This window comes from Dipodomys spectabilis, unplaced genomic scaffold (assembly GCF_019054845.1).
Source record: "Dipodomys spectabilis isolate Male_0828 unplaced genomic scaffold, ASM1905484v1 ptg000002l, whole genome shotgun sequence".
In the NCBI taxonomy this organism is placed as follows: Eukaryota; Metazoa; Chordata; class Mammalia; order Rodentia; family Heteromyidae; genus Dipodomys; species Dipodomys spectabilis.
The window spans coordinates 10604563-10623450 of NW_024870679.1; the positions used below are offsets into that span (position 1 = coordinate 10604563).

Genomic DNA, 18888 nt, shown 5'->3' on the forward strand with positions numbered 1-18888 from the left:
TATAGGTTGACTGGGCTCAGTAGAGCGGTTCTCATTTTGATTGGACCTGCATTTCTAGGGAGGCTTGACTAGGCTGTGGTACTGAAGATAGCTTCCTCAGATCTCCTAGAACCTTGATGGTGAGTGGGCTGGCAGTCTTGGCATAGCTACAAAAGGGAGGAATTCAGTCAGGCGCCAGTGGCTCACACCTGTACTCCTAGCTACTCAGGAGGCTGAGATCTGAGGATCATGGTTCAAAGCCAGCCCGGGCAAGATCATCCGTAAGACTCTTATTTCCAGTTAACCACCAGAAAGCCAGAAGTGGTGCTATGGTTCAAGTGGTAAAGGACTAGCCTTGAGCCGAAGAGCTGAGGGACAGCACCCAGGCCCAGAGTTCAAGCCCCATGACCAACAACAACAATAAAAAAAAAAAAAAGAGGAATTCCAGCCCAGTACCAGTAGCTTACACCTGCAGTCCTAGCTACTCAGGAGGCTGAGATCTGAAGATCACAGTTTGGAACCAGCTGGGCAGCAAAGTCTGTGAGGTTCTTATTTTCAATTAACCATCCAAAAAAAAAAAAAAGCTAGAACTGTGGCTCAAGTAGTAAAATGCTATTCTCGATTAGAAAAGGTCAGAAACAGCACCCAGGACTGGAACAAAAAAGAGCAAGAATTGTATTTCTCTCCATGGAGTGTCCAAATTTTTGTTTTCAAAAATGCTGTCTTTTAAAAAACCATTAAACCAGGCCCTGGGCTCATGCCTATAATCCTAGCCACTCAGGAGGCTGAGATCTAGGATCATGGTTCAAAGCCAGCCTGGGCAGTAAACACAGTAAGACTCTTATCTCCAATAAACCACTAGAAAACTGGAAGTGGTGCTGTGACTCAAGCAGTAGAGCACTCGCCTTGAGCTGAAGAGCGCAGGGACAGCGCCCAGGCCCAGAGTTCAAGCCCCATGACCAACCAAAAAAAAAAAACTTAAAAACCCTATTTCTGTCATCTAAAGATAAAAATCCACAGAAATACAAATATTTGAAATCACTTTCAGTCTTTTGGCTAAGAACAAGTGTGGAAACGTTCATGATACAGAAACATTTTGTTATTAAAAATTTGAAAGTAATCTAAAATGTTAATACACTATAATACATACTTTTCATGGAATATCACTTAGTAGTTCGAATGGCAAAATGGTAAAATACACGTTGGCTACATGAAAAGAGTCTCTCAGAACTACCAGGCAATTACACATAAGTAAATATCTCATTTTTAGAATGGTAACTCAGCAGGAGAATTGTCTACTTTTCTTCTGTTATGTAGTTATGGCAGACTTACTGCTTATTTTGAACTCAGGGCGTGGGCACTTAGATTTTTGCTCCAAGTGAGTGCTCTACCACTTGAGCCCTAGCTCCACATCTGACTTTTTGCTAGTTAATTGGAGATAAGGATCTCATGATCTTTCCTTCCTGGGCTGGCTTTGCGCTGTGGTCACCAGGCATTATTTTTTTATTTTTAGTTGCTTATTTGTTTATTCCTTGAACCATGCAGTGCTAGGCAGAGCTCATAGGAACTAAATAATTTACTGATGACTGATGACTACACATCCCATAAATGGTGTAGTTAGATTCTTCCTATGAAAATTCGAATAAAGCCCAAGGTGGAAATAGAATGAAGAGGGAAGACTGGAGACAGAAGGAAGCAAAGAACAATCAGCTCTTCAGCTTTGTAGGAGGTCTAAGCACCAAATAGATAGTAGGAAATAGGAGACTGGCTCTGAAAATTTGGAAAGGCCACAGAACCCCACAACCCAGGCCCGAGTGTTTACAATACTACAGCACAGTCACTTTGTAAGTGACCACCTTCATCCTCACACCTGTCCTGAGAGGCAACTCTGGGTTTTATCATCCTGTTTTCAAAATGGAAAACCAGAAATGTAAATAAGTCTTGCTCCAGTCATATAACAAACAGATGAAGTGAGAGCCAAGCCCATCGCTCTGCTACACCCTCTGATCTCCATTGCTAAGCCAGGGGGAGAATGGCACCTTTGCAATCAATAAGGCCTTGTAGTTGATGCAACTCTTTAGGCCTGATGTGTCATGCATGGCACAATAAGAACCAAAGGCAGACATGGTTGGAAAGTTACAAACATCAGCCTTCTCATCCCCAATTCAGACATGACCTATGGTTCAGGCTGGTCCCAGTTAATCCACAATGAAGACCTGACATTTAGCCATGCTAGGATTTACCAAGTGGATTTAAAAAAAAAAAAATGTGGTTACCACTTCTGCTTAAGCATTCTCTGTGGATCTGAAAAAGAAACTTAATTCTTTTTTTTTTCCCCCTCTGGTCTTGGGGCTTGTACTGAGGACCTGGGCACTGTCCCTAAGCTCTGTAGCTCAAGGCTAGTGCTCTACCATTTTGAGCCACAACACCACTTCCGGTTTTCTGGTGGTTCATTGGAAATAAGGGTACCAGAGACTTTCCTGTCCAGGTTGGCTTTGAACCACAATCCTCAGCTCTCAGCCTCCTAAGCAGCTGGGATTACATGTATGAGCCACCAGTACCCAGCTGGTATTGTTGTTTTTGTTCATTGAGAAAGGACTGTCCTATATAGTCCATGCTGGTCTTAATATCACTATGAATCCCAGGCTAGCCTTGAACTGACAATCCTCCTACCCCAGCCTCCTGAATGCTGGGTTTACAAAGTATACACCACCATGCCTGGCAAAAGGTTCTTCATGTTTTAACTTTGAACCTAATTTTCTCTTTTTTTGGGTACCTTTTTTATTTTAAAAATGCTGTACAGAGGGGTTACAGTTACATGAGCAAGGTAATGAGTACATTTCCTATTGAGCATTGTTACCTCCTCCTTCATTTTCCCCCTACCATCCCTTCCCTCCCATTTCCACAATGATCCTCCCAACCTAATTTTTCAAAGATAAACAATCACATTTATTTTAACTTCTCTTTCTATATATTATTTTTTTCATTTCCTCAGTCATCAAGCCCATCCAAATTCCTCTTGACCTAACTCCCTTGGAGCCTGTAAGTATACAGTAAACGGCTGGAGACTTGGTCTTAAGACACATTTCAAAGGACCCCATTAAGTCAGGTGGTAATTTTTTGGGGGGTGGGGATGATCCTCGGGCTTAAACTCTGGCTAGCACTCTACCACTTGAGCCAAAGCTCCATTTCTTTTTTTTTTTTTTTGGTGGTTCATTGGAGATAAAAGTCTCACAGACTTTCCTGCCTAGGCTGGCTTTGAACCATGATCCTCAGACTCAATCTCCTGATTAGTTAGGATTATAGGCATGCGCCACTGGTTCCCAGCAGTTTGTAATTATTAAAACCATCTTTTTCAAATTCATACAAAGGTATTTATCTCATGATCCAAGCATCCTAATTCTACAATTGTAGTGGCTATTGCCCTGGAAATGAAACATCTCTCTAGAAAAGCTGCCTTCATCTTCAAACTTGAGGAGCATAATATCAGAGTTTAGGAAGAGATGCACCACAGAAAGGATTCCCCAGGGGCACCCAGTAAGTGTTGGTGTGAGCTCCAGTGCAGATAATCCCGGAGAGGGGTTCACTTTTTGGTAGATCCCCTTTGAATAAAACTTGAGAGGCTGTATCTTATCTCCTTCTTGATCCTTCAAGACAGCTCTGGGAGAAAAGGATGAAAGAGGCTCATCCCTCTTAGACATAAGAAACTGAAGACCCAAAAGCCTCTGTGTCACACTTCAAGACTTAAAGTCACAGGAACTGAACTGCTTCAACACTTAAAAAAATGGTTCCAACTGCTGGGAACCAGTGGTTCATACCTATAATTCTAGTTCCTCTGGAGGCTAAGACTTCTCGGAGGATCACCAAGGTTGAAGTCAACCTGGGCAGAAAAGTTGGCAAAATTCCATCTCCAACAAAAAGCTAAACTGGTGGCATGGCTCAAGTGGTGGAGCACAAGCCTTGTGAGCAAGCCAGTCAAGGAAGTATGAGGCTCTGATTTCAAACCTCAGCAAGAAAAAAAAAATTAAATTACTTGTATTTCATAACAATAAAAAAACAAAAAAAGCAAAATAACAACCTTTTGTTTTTTTCAGTACTAGAGTTTGAGCTCAGGACTTCACGCTTGCTACCACTTGAGCCAGCCTCTCAGCACTTAGTAATGTCCAAGTGTGTGTGTGTGTGTGTGTGTGTGTGTGTGTGTGAGAGAGAGAGAGAGAGAGAGAGAGAGAGAGAGAGAGAGTCCTAGAGCTTGAACTAGGGCCTGGGTACTATCCCTGAGCTTTTTTGCTCAAGTGTAGCACTCTACCACTTAAGCCACAGTTCCACTTCTGGCTTTCTGGTGGTTAACTGGAGATAAAAGCCTCATGGACTTTTCTGCCTGGGCTGGCTTCCAGCTGTGATCCTCAGGTCTCAGCCTACTGAGTAGCTAAGATTAGAGGCGTGAGCCGCCAGCAGCCCAACAGCCGTGGCCCATTTTATACCAAAGGTATTATTTTGCTCTATGATCTTTGCTTTGATCCTACATTCTGTTATTCATTTATGAGCTCAAATATCCTCAAATATTATAATCATAAGGAAGGCACGTGATATCAACGGGAATTGCTCATATACTGCCTTTCTCCTTCTTTCATATTTTGAAACCCCACTCAAGTTACTCAGTAGATTTTTACATAAATGTGCTATGTGCTCAGCACAGTTCTAAATCCAACACTCAGAACTCATGTCCTGAACCAACTGTACACCAGCTGTAAACAGCTGCTTCTCCAAGCACCTGCCCCACCCACAATACACACCCTAGTGCCTCCCTTGAGGCCCTCACCTACCCTAGACCTGCCCACAATCCAGCACAGCAGGAAATGTCCCAAATCCACCTCTGTTTTGTGGCCAGCTTCCAGTTCAACTGCTGCATGCCAGGCCCATAGCCCCTTGTTAAATATTTTATCATATTCTAGACATAGCAGTGAGCATAACAGATAAGGGCCCTAGGCTCCAGTCTGGAAAAGAGATAACAAGTACATGCACAAAACAAATAAGGTAATTCCACACAATACAGTGTTGCAAAGAAAATAATAAACACCTAGAAGCCAAATAGGGGTAGGGACTAACCTTTTGAAAAAAAAGAAGTTTGTTTGTTTTTTAAAAAAGGCTGAGATAGTAATTTCAGAAAGAACCAGACACACAAAATAGTCTGAAGTAAAAATGTTCCAGATGGAGCAGACATTATCAAGGCCTTCTGGTGGGATCAAAGGTTAAGATTTTTCACAGAAAAGCAGAAGAATGGGAGGGTCTCAAGGAAGAGGATCTCAAGGTACCACATCTCATCAGAGAAATTGTAATGGCTCTGAGAAGGCAGGGACTTCTGTACCAAGAATACTGAGCAATCAGATTTGACACAGGGTAATAATGAGATCCAATTTTTACTTTGCAAAGACTCCTCTGACAATTGTGTGACAAATAAAAGGAAGCAAAAAGGTTAAAAGTAGCTACTCAGGAGGCCGATATCTGAATATAACAGTTCAAAGCCAGCCCAGGCAGTAAAGTTGGTGAAACTCATCTCCAATTAACTACCAAAAATGCTGGAAGTGAAGCTGTGGCTCAAGTGGTACAGAACTAGCCTTGAGCATAAAAGCACACAGGCCCTGAGGTCAAGCCCCAGGACCAGCACCAAAAATAAAAAAGTAAAAAGACAATCAGAGCTATATACAGGTAGCTTAGGTCTGTAATCCTGCCTAGAAGGAGTGAGTTTTGAGAATTCCAGTTCATAGCCAGTCCTAGCTTTTAAAAAGTCCATCAGACTCTTATCTCCTATTAACAGCAAAAGGCCAGAAGTGGAGGTGAGGCTCAAGCAAAAGAGCATCAGCCTGGAGCAAAACAGCTAAGCAAGAACATGAAGGCTTGAGTTCAAGCCTCAGTACTAGCACACGCACACACAATAGATTGAATTGCCCTACAGGTTATATGGTAGATGCCAAGTTGGAGGCCCTTTTGTACTCAAAAGAGATTCTCTTCTCTTAAAAGACTAAGACTTATCCAAGTAGGAACATTTAAATTGTGGAAATTAACTGAGATGTAATTGCAATGTATAAGACTGTCTTCTTATTAGTCTTAATAAGTTAATGAGTAAATGTATACAGATGAAAAAAATGTATACAGATGACATAAAGGAAAGCCCCCCAAAATAAACATAAAACCCTCTTTAGGGCAGATCTACAATTCTTAATATTAGTCTTATAGAGAGTTTATGTCCAAAACCCTTTCTGGGGAGTGCATTTCCAAAATTAGAAGAGAAAAATCAACTGGGAAATGGCCAGTACAAGAATAATCATGTTACACCCAGGACTGCAACCAGGTCTAAGACAAGCTGGTGCTGAACTCAGCACTTCTTCCCTAGCCAAGATGGTTTTTCTCCCTTGGGTTGCTTTAAAGCAGTGGATGCTTCTGCATTAGGAAGTATGCCTTATCATCATATCCTAAGCTCAATGCAGCGGGGGCATTAGGCTGAATTTCAAATTGCAAGAGGCCCCTGCTGAAATCAAAGACCACACAAAACACATCAGAAAGAACTGGGGTAAGATGGGAGAGTGTCTTCTTTTTTCTTTTTTTTGTGGGGGGGGAGGTAATTGAGGCTTGAACTCAGTACCTCACACTCTCACTTGGCTTTTTCTGCTCAAGGCTAGAACTTCTACCACTTGAGCCACAGCTCTACTTCCAGCTGTTTGATAGTCAATTAGAGATAAGATTCTCATTGGCTTTCCTGCCTGGGCTAGCTCTGGATCCTGATCCTCAGATCTCAGTCTCCTGAATGGCTAGGATTGCAGGTCAGAGCCCCTGACACTCAGTGGAGTAAACCTCTTCTCTATGGTAATTCTTTATGACATAGGACCCAGGATCACAATGCATCACAAAACACGTTTGTTTACGTGCCTTGAGTCCACAGATTAATACAGGCGGCTCCACATTTTAATCACAGTGTCAACCACCAATTCCAAATGAGTAGCAATTATCAAAGGAAAGTGAAAGATAAGGTGCTTAACCAGCTCCCAGCACTTTACTGAACCCTCTTCAAATAAAGGCAGCAGCCCAGCTGGTACTGCAAATGATTCCAGGATTCTACGAACTAGAAGGGAATCTAAGGAGCCTTCCATCCAATGCTCTCATGGTAGAGACAAGGGAATGAAATGAAGTTGAGAGGGATAAAGTGACCTGACACTTTCATCCAGAGTCCCTTCAGGATGAAAACCTCACGTTTTGAGTTTGGGGTTTTGTTTTTAGCCAGTCCTGGGACTGAACTCAGAGCCCGGGCACTGTTCCTGAGCTGTTGTGCTTCAAGGCCAGTGCTCTGCCACTTTGAGCCACAGCTCTACTTCTGGCTTTTTGGTGGTTAACTAGAGATAATAGTCTCATGGACTATTATCTAGGGAACTGCATTCCCTAGATCCAGCCTCTTGAGTGGCTAGAATTACAGGCTTGAGTCACCAGCACCTGGTCATGTTTTTGTTTTCGGGTTTTTGTTGTTTGTTTGTTTGTTTCTTAGCCATATTATAGCACAGTATCTGCAGAGAAAGAGGTGGGATAGGAATGGGAGTGGCCACATTGGGGCAGGAATGGGAGGCAGAACTGAGCATCCCTGGGTCTACAAGCAGGGCCTCAGCCTGCACTCGCTGTCAGCTTGTCCATCTTCCCAGGCTGCACTGGGCATTGACTCATACATAGTCTTCTCAACAGAACGGGGCTTTGGGCTTGAGTTGGCAGAGCATGATGGCTGCCCATCAGTGCCCTCACATCCACATTTTCCACCTGAACCCTGAAAGGTCACCAAGCAGTATGCTCCTGGGATCCTCCCCAGGATGAGGGGAAATGTCACCTCTTTCTCTACCTGTAGCCAGTAGAGTCCTCTCTGAATATTACACATCCCTGAAGAGCTCATCTAAGTTTTCAAGGACATTCCAGCCCTGATGACTTCTGTGTTTTTTTTCTTTTTTTCTTTTTTTTTTGCCCAGTCTCAGCAAAGAAGGAAAATTCCAGAAACAGCAGCATATTCCTATGGAATTCCTGCTGACATTTGTGCTTATGGAGGACCAAACCTGTATTCAAAAGCATTTTCTTGGGACTGGGAAGGTGGCTCAGTGGTAGAGTGCTTGCCTCAGATGCATGAGGCCCTGGGTTCGATTCCACAGGACCACATAAGCAGAAAAAGCTGGACGTGGCACTATGGCTCAAATGGTAGAGCGCTAGCCTTGAGCTGAAGAGCTGAGGGACAGCGCCCAGGCCCAGAGTTCAGGCCCCACAACCAACAAAAAAAAAAAAAGCATCTTCTTGACCATCTTAACTGGTTAGTCAGGAAGCTGGAATATGTGCAAATAAGTGTTTTCTATTGTATAGAAATATCTGGATAGATGGGTGAAGAGATTTATAAAAGAATAAAAGTAATAGTAACTATTCCCTTGTTTCATCGAACATTTCTTCTTACCAAGAGGAATATCTTATCATGAGTGTTTCATGTACACATAGGGTTTTTGATTTTTGGGTTGTTTTAGTGCCAGTACAGAGGCTTGAACTCAGAAACTGGGTGCTGTCCCTTAGCTTTTTCACACAAGGCTGATGCTCTCTACCACTTGAGCCACACTTCCACTCCCCCATTTTTGGTGATTATTTGGAGAGAAGAGTCGTATGGTGGAGTTGGAGGTATGACTCAGATGGCAAAAGCATCAGCTACAAAAAACAAGAGTCTCATGGACTTTTCTGCCTGGACTAGCAGTGATCCTTAGAGCTCAACTTCCTAAGTGGCTAGGATTACAGATATGAGCCACCCACACCCAGCTTAGGTATTCTTTTTATTCAAACCCTTATATGACAAGAGAAGCCAAGCTATACATTGAGAGTTCAAGATTCTCTCACTGGGCTGGGAAGGTGGCTCAGTGGTAGAGTACTTGCCTTGTATGCTTGAGGCCCTAGGTTCGATTCCTCAGCACTACATAAGCAAAAAAGAAAAAAGCCAGCAGTGGCGCTATGACTCAAGTGGTAGAGCGCTAGCCTTGAGCTGAAGAGCTGAGGGACAGCGCCCAGGCCCAGAGTTCAGGCCCCACAACTGGACCCAAAAAAAAAAAAAAAAGATTCTCTCACTAAACACCCTATCACTGCCAGGCTGGACTTTCCATTCCAGATCAACTCCCCAAGCTACTAATTATCTTCCCACTTCCCCAACCCACTAGACAAGTGGCCTGAATCGTGTTGTCAGTGTTGGGCTGCCACGGTTGGCTAGAGAAAGGAATCATGAAGAACACACTTACGGCATAAGCACCTATCAGAAACGCTGCATTTGCTCTTTTCCGTTGGTCAAAGCAGGTGTAGTGCACAATTTTCTTTCTTGATAAACTGTAGGACTACATGGAGAAGAAGAAAAAAGAAGGTAACTATAAAGACAATGTTAAAATATACAGATGATAGCCAGCTCCTCTCAGTGTTCAAGATGGCTTAGGATCCACAAAATGTAACATCCTTGACCTTTACTATCTGTGGCCTTTAGACACAGGCACTGAGGAGGTGATCTAATTCACTTTTTTTAGTCTGTCATAATATGCAATATCATTGACCAATAATCAAGATGTTTCTCTCCAAGAAAGGATTCTAATGTGGTGGAAAATGAAATGGCTGACTTCTTAACAAGAAAAAAAAAATCTGAGGATTTATTTACACCTTATATGTATATGATTTATCATTTGATTTATTCTAGATCATATTTTTTATTCCCTACATGCCATTTCCACTCTGAACAGTCATCTATGCTTTTCATATTTCATAGTCTGTTCTAACATGTGTCAGTCTTCCATCTTCTCTGAAATGTTTCAATTGTAGAGACTAATATTAATGTATTTCCTTCCTAGGATGTGCTCTGATAATCTCCTCTTAATTAACTGAAAACAAGTAGTTAATGGAGGAGAAAAAATGAGCCATAAAAGGATATCAGTAAACATCTTAATTCAACAGCCATTCATTAAATTCATAGATTCAGTCATTAAGCACTTGCGGTATGCCAGGCAAGATGCTGCATGCTCGAGTATTTAACTAAATCCAAAATAAGCACCGTGGTAGGCTGCATACATGCTACACATGAAGAGGGGTAAGAGAAGGGACCTGCTAAACTGAATTATGAACCAAAATTCAAATCTACAGCAGCAAGAACAGATGCGACTCAATTACATCGTCTCAATTCCCTGATATTTCAAAACAGTCAGCAGTATATTGACAAATGATTTTCTAAATACAGGCACACAGTACATCTTAATTCATATTGACCATAAAAGTGGTTTTTAATACTTAATCCACTGAACCCAATCGACAGAAAATCCTTTACCATTCATTTTCTACAAAAGAAACTCAGAAATCTCTCCAAAGAGTGAAACAATAAGAGCTAGGAAGGTGGCTCAGTGGTAGAGCGCTTGCCTTGCATACATGAGGCCCTGGGTTCGGTTCCTTAGCACCACATAAGCAGAAAAAGGCAGAAGAGGCACTGTGGCTCACATGGTAGAGCGCTAGTCTTGAGCTGAAGAGCTGAGGGACAGTGCCCAGGCCCAGAATTCAGGCCCCACAACCAACCAAAAGCAAAAAAAAAAAAGAATGAAATAATATTATATTATTTTGGCTTAAACATGTAATCTAATTGATCTTTGATAATTACAGGTAACATTCTCTGAAATTGTAGTGTCGTGTGTGTGTGTGTGTGTGTGTGTGTGTGTGTGTGTGTGTGTGTGTGTGTGTGTGTGTGTATGCGCACGCACGGCACTTCTGGGGCTTGAAAATGGGGCCTGGGCACTAACCTTGAGCTACTTTTGCTCAAAGCTAGTGCTCTACCACTTGAGCTACAGCTCTATTTTCAGCTTTTTCATGGTTAAGTGTAGATTAAAGTTTCACTGACTTTTCTGTCTGGGCTGGCTTCGAATCTCAATCCTCAGACCTTAGCCTCCTAGATATCTAGATTGAAAAGCATAAGCCACTGGCCCCTTGTAGTGTCTTTCTTTAATTAAACTTTTAAACTTAGTGTTTGACTCCAAGATAAGTCTCTCACAGGAAGAAGATGTGGCTCAGTGGTAAAAGTGCCTGCCTAGCAAGGTCCTGAGTTCAAGCACCAAAAGAAAAGGGGAGGGGGGAATCCTGTATCATTGGTGCCCTGATTTCCTGATAGATGTATGAAAACACTCCTTTGAAGAAAAGGGAGGGGGAAGAACTGCCGATTGTGGGGCCTGAACTCTGGGCCTGGGCGCTGTCCCTCAGCTCTTCAGCTCAAGGCTAGCACTCTACCACTTGAACCACAGCGCCACTTCCAGCTTTTTCTGCTTATGTGGTGCTGAGGAATCGAACCCAGGTCCTCATGCATGCAAGGCAAGCACTCTACCACTGAGCTACCTTCCCAGCCCGGAAGGAACATTTTATTTAATCAGTTCAGTCAGATTATTACACTGAAGTCATTGTGAGGAGTTCAGTTAATACCAGTGGGGTTGAAACTTGGCTCTTTACTTTCTCAATGGCTCCTGAGTGCCTGGATGCTTTCTTTCTCTAATCCATTACTTGCTGATTGGTTGGTTTTGTCACTTAACTGTTCTCCATCAATAAGTAATACTGAAGGAAAGGAAAGTGAAGGCAGACACTGGTGGCTCATACTTACAATCCTAGCTCCTCAGCTCCTCAGCAGAGGATTATGATTAAAAGCCAGCCAGGGCAGAAAACTGACAGATTCTTATCTGCATTAACCAACATAAAGCAGAGGTGGAAGCATGGCTCAAATGCTAGAGAGAGATAAACTTGAGGGGAAAAGCTAAGCAAGAATGCAAGGCCCTAAATTCAAATCCCAGGGCAAATGAAACTTAATCATCTCCCATGTCTCTAAAGCCCAAATACCTTAAACTGCCTTCCCTACACTCCCAGGTGATAACCACACCTCTCTCTCACTCTCTGCCTTTTCTGCCAATGGTACAGATGGGCCATCTTGAAGTCTAGATTATCTATGTAATGCACTTTTCTGCTGGGAATTTAGGTTTCCTATTGAGCTATTGCTATGATTTAATGCTGAGGAAATGCATTTACAAATCTACTTATCAAAAGTGATAACTCACAAAATCATTCTTTCCTACCAATGCTTATTTCTTGGGTGTGTGTGTTTGGGGACGGGATTGAGACCTTCCTGCTTCATTTGTTGTATGTTTTCTTGAGTTGGGCGCCTCCATCCCTGCCTTGTTCTAAATCATAGAGGATCCAGAGGCTAACTTGGTTAGGAGTGTTAAGTTAGAGACAGAACTCCAAGAAAGATTTCCTTTCTGTTATGGATCTATAAATGTTTTTTTTTTTTTTTTAATTATCTCTAAGGCCGGGCACTGGTGGCTCACATCTGTAATTCTAACTACTCAGGAGGCTGAGATCTGAGGATCACGGTTCAAAGCCAGCCCGGCCATTTAAGTCTGTGAGACTCTTATCTCCAATTAGCCACCAGAAAACTGGACGTGGCACTGTGGCTTAAGCGGTAGAGCACTAGCCTTGAGCTGAAGAATTCAGGGACAGCGCCCAGGCCCAGAGTTCAAGCCCCATGTCAACAACAACAAAAATTATCTCTAAGAAGCTGTATAAAGGAGTTGCCATTTAACAAAGCAGTTTGTGAATACAATGCATCTTACCCTATCACCCCTTTCTACATTCACCTCATCCACTCCTCCCAACACACCCGTTCCCTCACTCTTCTTAATTTTGTAAAATATGCATTCAATTCCTGAGTGCATTCTCCTCCTCCTCTCCTCTTCTTCATTTGTCTACTCCTTTCCCCAGACCCCATCCCTTTCCAATATCCACTTCCTGGTGTTTATTTTGTTGAACTTGGACTTCGCCTTTCTAAAGAATTACACTATTTGGGGCTGGGAAGGTGGTTCAGTGGTAGAGCGCTTGCCTTGCATGCCTGAGGCCCTGGGTTCGATTCCTCAGCACCACATAAGCAAAAAGAAAAAAGAGCGCTAGCCTTGAGCTGAAGAGCTGAGGGACAGCGCCCAGGCCCAGAGTTCAGGCCCCACAACCGGACCCAAAAAAAAAAATACACTATTTGAGTTCGACTTCTTCATCTAAGTGGACACAAACCAGCCGCCTCTAATAACAGCCACACAAGAAGCAGAAGCTAATATTTGCCATTTGCTACATCTCAGAATTTTCCAAGCAATGGGAATGGTGCCCGGAGGGGTCCCCTGGAGCCTCAGAGAGTAGTTCACAAAAGCAGAGAACATGGGCAGGGCTGAAATACAATAAGCATGGGAAAATATAAGCAAGGAGACAGATAGGGCCCTCTGTGAAATGTTCTAGGGTGCCTTCAGAACCCCCTTCAATTGAGAAATCTCAATTAGGAGGCCCGAATTCATTAAATAATTCTCAGCTGAAATGGTTAACAGTATTAAAATTCATCAGAAATAAAAATGACCTAAATCCAAATCCACTGTTTTATTATTTTATTACTATGTTCTATTTTATTCTGTGTGTCTCTGTCAGCCTCTCACTCGCTCCTCTGTCTCTCTCTCCTCTGTCTCTCTGTCTCTCTCTCACTCTCTTTACTTTTCTTTTGTTTTTAATTTCCTGAGAGAGGATCTCACTATGAAACTCAGGCTGGTCTCAAATTCAATATCCTCCCGCCACAGTCTCCCAAGAGCTCAGATTAAAAGTGTGTACCACTACACCTGGCCCATTTCAACCTCTTTTAGAATGGTTCAGAGTCACCTGGAGAGCTTACTAAAGCACTGCACTCTGGGCCTCACCCAAAGTTTCTGATTCACAGGAGCAGAGCCTGAGAATGTATATTTCTAGCAGGTTTCCTGGGGATGCGGCTGCTGCTGGCTCAGGAAATCCACTGCTCTAAGTTATTGCTAAGTTTGGAGTACCACTTGTCCCACTCCTGAAAATATAACAGATCCTGCAACATGATTCATCTAGTCAACTTGAAATTCTCTTATAAAGAAGTTCCCAATCATGCCATACATCTTTTTAAATGCATTACAGGAGACAGCACCTCAGCTACCAGCTCGTTGAATGATTCCATAATGAAGTTGCCTTAAACACAGTCATTCCACAGCTTCTAAATTCAAATGCTCTCGAGGACCAAGAATTCGGAGCAGACTAGCTGGCAAACCAGAAAAGCATTCTTCACTCCAGCCTGCAATTCCCTCCCATGCAGGAAAGTGGGCCTGGAACTTTCCCATAATTTGATATTGAAAAGAACACGGGGGCGGGGGGTACGAGAGAGAGCATGGTAGAAGGGGCAGATATGTTCAAAAAGCACTATGCGCATTAATGGAAATACCACAATGAAATCTCCTTATATTCCAAATACTAATTCATCTGAGCACCATTGGCTCACCAAGAGTTCAGGAGGCTAAGATCTGAGGATGACAGTTCAAAGCCAATCAGAGCAAGAAAGTGCATGAGACTCTTATCTCCAATTAACCAGCAAAAAGCCAGAAGTGCAGTTGTGGCCCAAGTGCCAGTCTTCAGCAAAAAAGCTGACAATACCTAGTCCCAGAGCTCATACCCCAGCACCAGCACACACAAAAAGTGTGTATACATATAAAAGCATATAAAAGTATGTATATAGATAGATATGTATGCACTAATTCAAAAATCAAATAAGTCAGAATTGTACATATATTTTCATAAGTTGTAACTGCTGACTACAAATTAAAATTTGTAAAATTAGCATTCATGCCTAACAAAACATGTCCATGCATGCTGAATTGAAACCCCCTGGTACAAGTATTTAAAGATAATTTTAGCCAGGTGCTGATGGCTCACACTTATAATCCTAGCTACTCAGGAGGCTGAGACCTGAGGATTGAAGCTAGCCCAGAAAAGTCTCTATGAGACTCTTATCTCCAATTAACCACTCAAAAACCAGACATGGCACTGTGGCACAAAGTGGTAGAGCACTAGCCTTGAGCAAAATAGCTCAGAGACAATGCCCAGGCCTTGAGTTCAAGCCCCACCACCACCAAAATAATAATAATCATAATAATTTTAAATTTTAATTTAAGTTAAACATGTCTGTGGACTGAAAACAGACCATAGACAACCAGCTTGCTGTACTTGGACCCCAAGATGCTATACCTAAAGGCATGAATCAAGCAGCTGCTATGGTCAAAAATTGTAGGAGAGCTCCCCCAATCTCAAGCCACAAGCATAGTTACAATCTAATGAATGGCTCATGCAAGATATTGGCCTAGGCAGGCATAAGCCTTTGTAATAACAGAGACAAGAGGGAACTCAGTAGGGATGTATTCATAACACCTGAAAACAATGATGTAATCTTAGTCATGAGTACAATCACTTTTCACTTACCAAGGTTTAAAAAAAATAGTAGGTAAAAGAGAAGATTTAGAATTGAATGTCTGTCAATTCATCTAATCAAACCTACAGAAATTTCCAGACCTGTATCGCTTACCTGAGTCAAAGTTTTACTACTTTTGCCTGAATTGAAAGTATGTAGTATATCATATAATATTTAATAATACTTGTAACCAAATACAGTGACCATATAGCAGAACAATACAAACTAAGATGACGGCATTGACCCCAAATGGACATCTTTACCTTGGAAAGAAAAACTACCTGAAGGGTTGAATTTTAATGGGATTAGCCTACAGAAAATAAGCCCCAGATGCTCAGAGAGAAGGTGATGATGACATGCTACATGAATCATAAACCAATCGAACTATCCTTGAATTCTGGCAACATACACAAACCATGCACTTGACTTGTTCAGCATAGGTTAGGAGACCACAAACTAACCATTCAATAGCAAAAGGTAATGCAATTCAGCTCAAAACTAAAAAGGAAAAAAAAAAGTCAATAGCCAACTTAAAGAGACAGAGATGATAAGCAGCCTTTCAATGAGGTTTTGTGCCATGCTTTAAAGAAGTAAACACTTTAAGCTGCTGGGTTAGAACATGGGTTTTATAAAGTTGCCTGAATCAGTCAGAATCAGCTAACAATCAGCTTCAGGAAGTTTCTGGTACAGCCAGGATAAATATGGTTCTCAATAGGAAATTAGAGCCCATGCATTTCTTAAAACAAGCAAGCTCTACAAATGACAGTGGTCAGATTGAGTCGATCACAGCAAGGGGACCACAGTGACCAAGGCATCATTCTCTTACAAGTGACTAGGCTAGCCCAGCAAGGACCACAGCAATCAGCGTCTCCATAGCAATCAGTGCTTCTCACTGCAAAAGCAAAGAAAAATGAACAGGTCTTCCTGTGATCAGCCATGACCTCTCCATGTTTACCTCCAACTTTCTCAGGAAAGGGATATTCTTGAAAGTTTTCTTTGGCTGCACAAAACAAAACATGGTTTATGTTTTTATTTAGAGCTAAGATAAGAGTCAGTTGAATTGTTTCTTAAGGAAAAGATGTCTCTACATGGTCTATTTTGTCTCAATCCTAGTATATTTTATTCATTTGGTTAAAGACCTGGTGAAAAAATGCTTCATAAGGCAGGGCACTAGTAATCCTAGCTACTCAGGAGGCTGAGATTTGAGGATCCTAACTTGAAGTGGGTCCAAGTAGAAAAGTCACTAAGACTCTTATCTCCAATCAACCAGCAAAAAGCTTTAAATAAAGATGTGGTTCAAATGGTAGAGCACCAGCTGTAAGTTTGAGGGCCGGAATTCAACACACATACACACACACACACACACACACACACACACACACACACACACACACAGAGGCACATAGGGACTCTCTATCATAGAATTCTTCAGTGGATCATAAGGGGTCCATGCTCTACAAATGCCATAGTGCCCCCTTTAAACTACATGTACTTTCCAGAATATAAGCCTGCTTTTCCTTCCCAAAGCCCTTATACCTGAAACAGAGAGAAATCTCAAAGTGCTTTTGTCGTTTTTAAAAACAGGGTGGTCTGATCATCACAGCAGAAGAGTTCTTATGCACAGCCACCTGGGATGGTGACAAGTACCTGGCGTCCAGGGTAGAATTACAGCACTGATTCACTCAGCAACACAGACCAGCCCAGGCCCCCACCACCTGCCAAGGACTTCAGTGCTGTGACACCATCTTTAGTTCATGGGTGTTTCCCCTCCCCCTTTATCCTGAGATGGCTATGTTGGGTGGGAATATTCTTTTAATCCTTTTAAAAATAGTCCTCAAGATCATTGTAATTACCTTGATGAGTTACCATCACAGGTATTTAAAAGACCATTGTCCTAGAAAAAGTATTCCTTTTCGGATTACTTTTTTAATTGTTTCCCACGATGGTATTTTATGTTCCTTGAGGAAAACTTAAATCAATCATGGAAGCTGTATTGAATATTGTTAAGAAAACCCATTCAAATCCTGTGGTGCTTATAAAAATTTTAGATGGTTAAATTAGCAATTGAAAGGTTTCTTTTTAACTAATTACATTTACAGAAGGTATTGTTTTACAGCCCAGCTATGGTAGCACATGCTTGTAATTCCAGCACTAGAGAGTGGAAGTAAAAGAATGTTGAAGCTGGGCACCAGTCTCATGCCTGTAATCCTAGCTACTTGGGAGGTTGAGATCTGAGGATCTCGGTTCAAAGGCAGCCTGGGCAGGAAAGTGTGTGAGACTCATCTCCAATTAACCACCAGAAGACCAGAAGTAGCGCTGTGGCTCAAGTGGTAGAGTACTTGTTTTAAGCTGAAAAGATCAGGGACAGTGCCCAGACTCAGAGTTCAAGCCCCATGACCACCACCACTACCACCACCACCAACAACAACAAAGAATGTTGAGTTTGAGAGGAACCTGGGCTACATAGTGAGACCCAGTCTAAAAGAAAAATAAATTTAAACACACACAGCTGAGTATCTGGTAGTACCCACCTGTAATCTCAGCTACTTAGGAGAAAGAGGATGATCAAGGTCTGAAGACAGCCTCCAGAACAAAGCAAGAGACCCTATCTGAAAAACTAAAGCAGAAAAGGCTGGGGGGGGGGGGGGGGGGAGGGGTGGTCATTGCTCAAGTGGTAGAGTGCTTACCTATTAAGCATAAGGCCCTGATTTCAAATCCCAGTACTGCCAAAAAAAATGGATGTATTATTACTTTTATAACATAATATTATAAAATTATGTATACTGCCAATTTGAAATTATGTATATCACCAACTTGGTCCTTAGTTAGTACATTCTTCTCTTTTTGAAGTCCTTATATTCTTTTTTCTTACATAATGACTGGATTTATTTAATACATAACACTAGCAAAATAATTTATTGAGCCTTGCAGTTTCATCCTTCTTAAACATACTTCACAATTACTATTATTAAAAGATATAATCAATATGAGGTGAATTCATTTAAGCTTAAATGAATTCTTTGCTCATGTTTGACAACATTTTTCTGCCTTGAAGTCTTATATTCTAATTAAGTGTTCTTAGCAGTCTGCCAAGATTCCCTTTGAGAACCTAACTTAAATAAAATAAAATAAAAAAGCTATGCATCCTTGATGGACAGCAGTGGCTCAAGCCTACAATCCTAGCTATTCAGGAGGCTGAGATATGAAGACTGAGGCACAAAGCCAGCCTAGGCAGGAAAGTCCATGAGATTCTTATCTCCATTTTAACCACCAAAAGACACAAGTGAGCTGTGGTTCAAATGGCAAAATGCTAGCCTTGAGTGAAAAGCTAAGAGACAGGCTGTGAGCTCAAGTCTCAGTACCAGCACACACACAGACACGCAGACACATAGACACAGACACAGACACAGACACACACACACACACACACAAGCACACATTATGCATCTTCTCTGAAGAAAAGCATACCAAACTGTACATGTAATTTCAGGATCCCTTGAAATATCAGATTAGTAATCCTTGCTCTAATCATTGATGACAGTTTGCTTTAAATAACACTCACAATT

General features: G+C 41.9%; 1 protein-coding gene across 2 annotated transcripts in view; it reads right to left on the reverse strand.

The window, feature by feature from the left end:
• Cdc14a (cell division cycle 14A) overlaps positions 1-18888 on the reverse strand; it is a 150131-nt gene that overhangs the window by 109090 nt on the left and 22153 nt on the right. For both annotated transcript variants that reach the window (XM_042681590.1, XM_042681580.1), the window contains exon 4: positions 9270-9362. In XM_042681590.1, coding sequence (XP_042537524.1) covers positions 9270-9362 — 93 coding nt within the window. The remainder of the gene's footprint in view (positions 1-9269; positions 9363-18888) is intronic.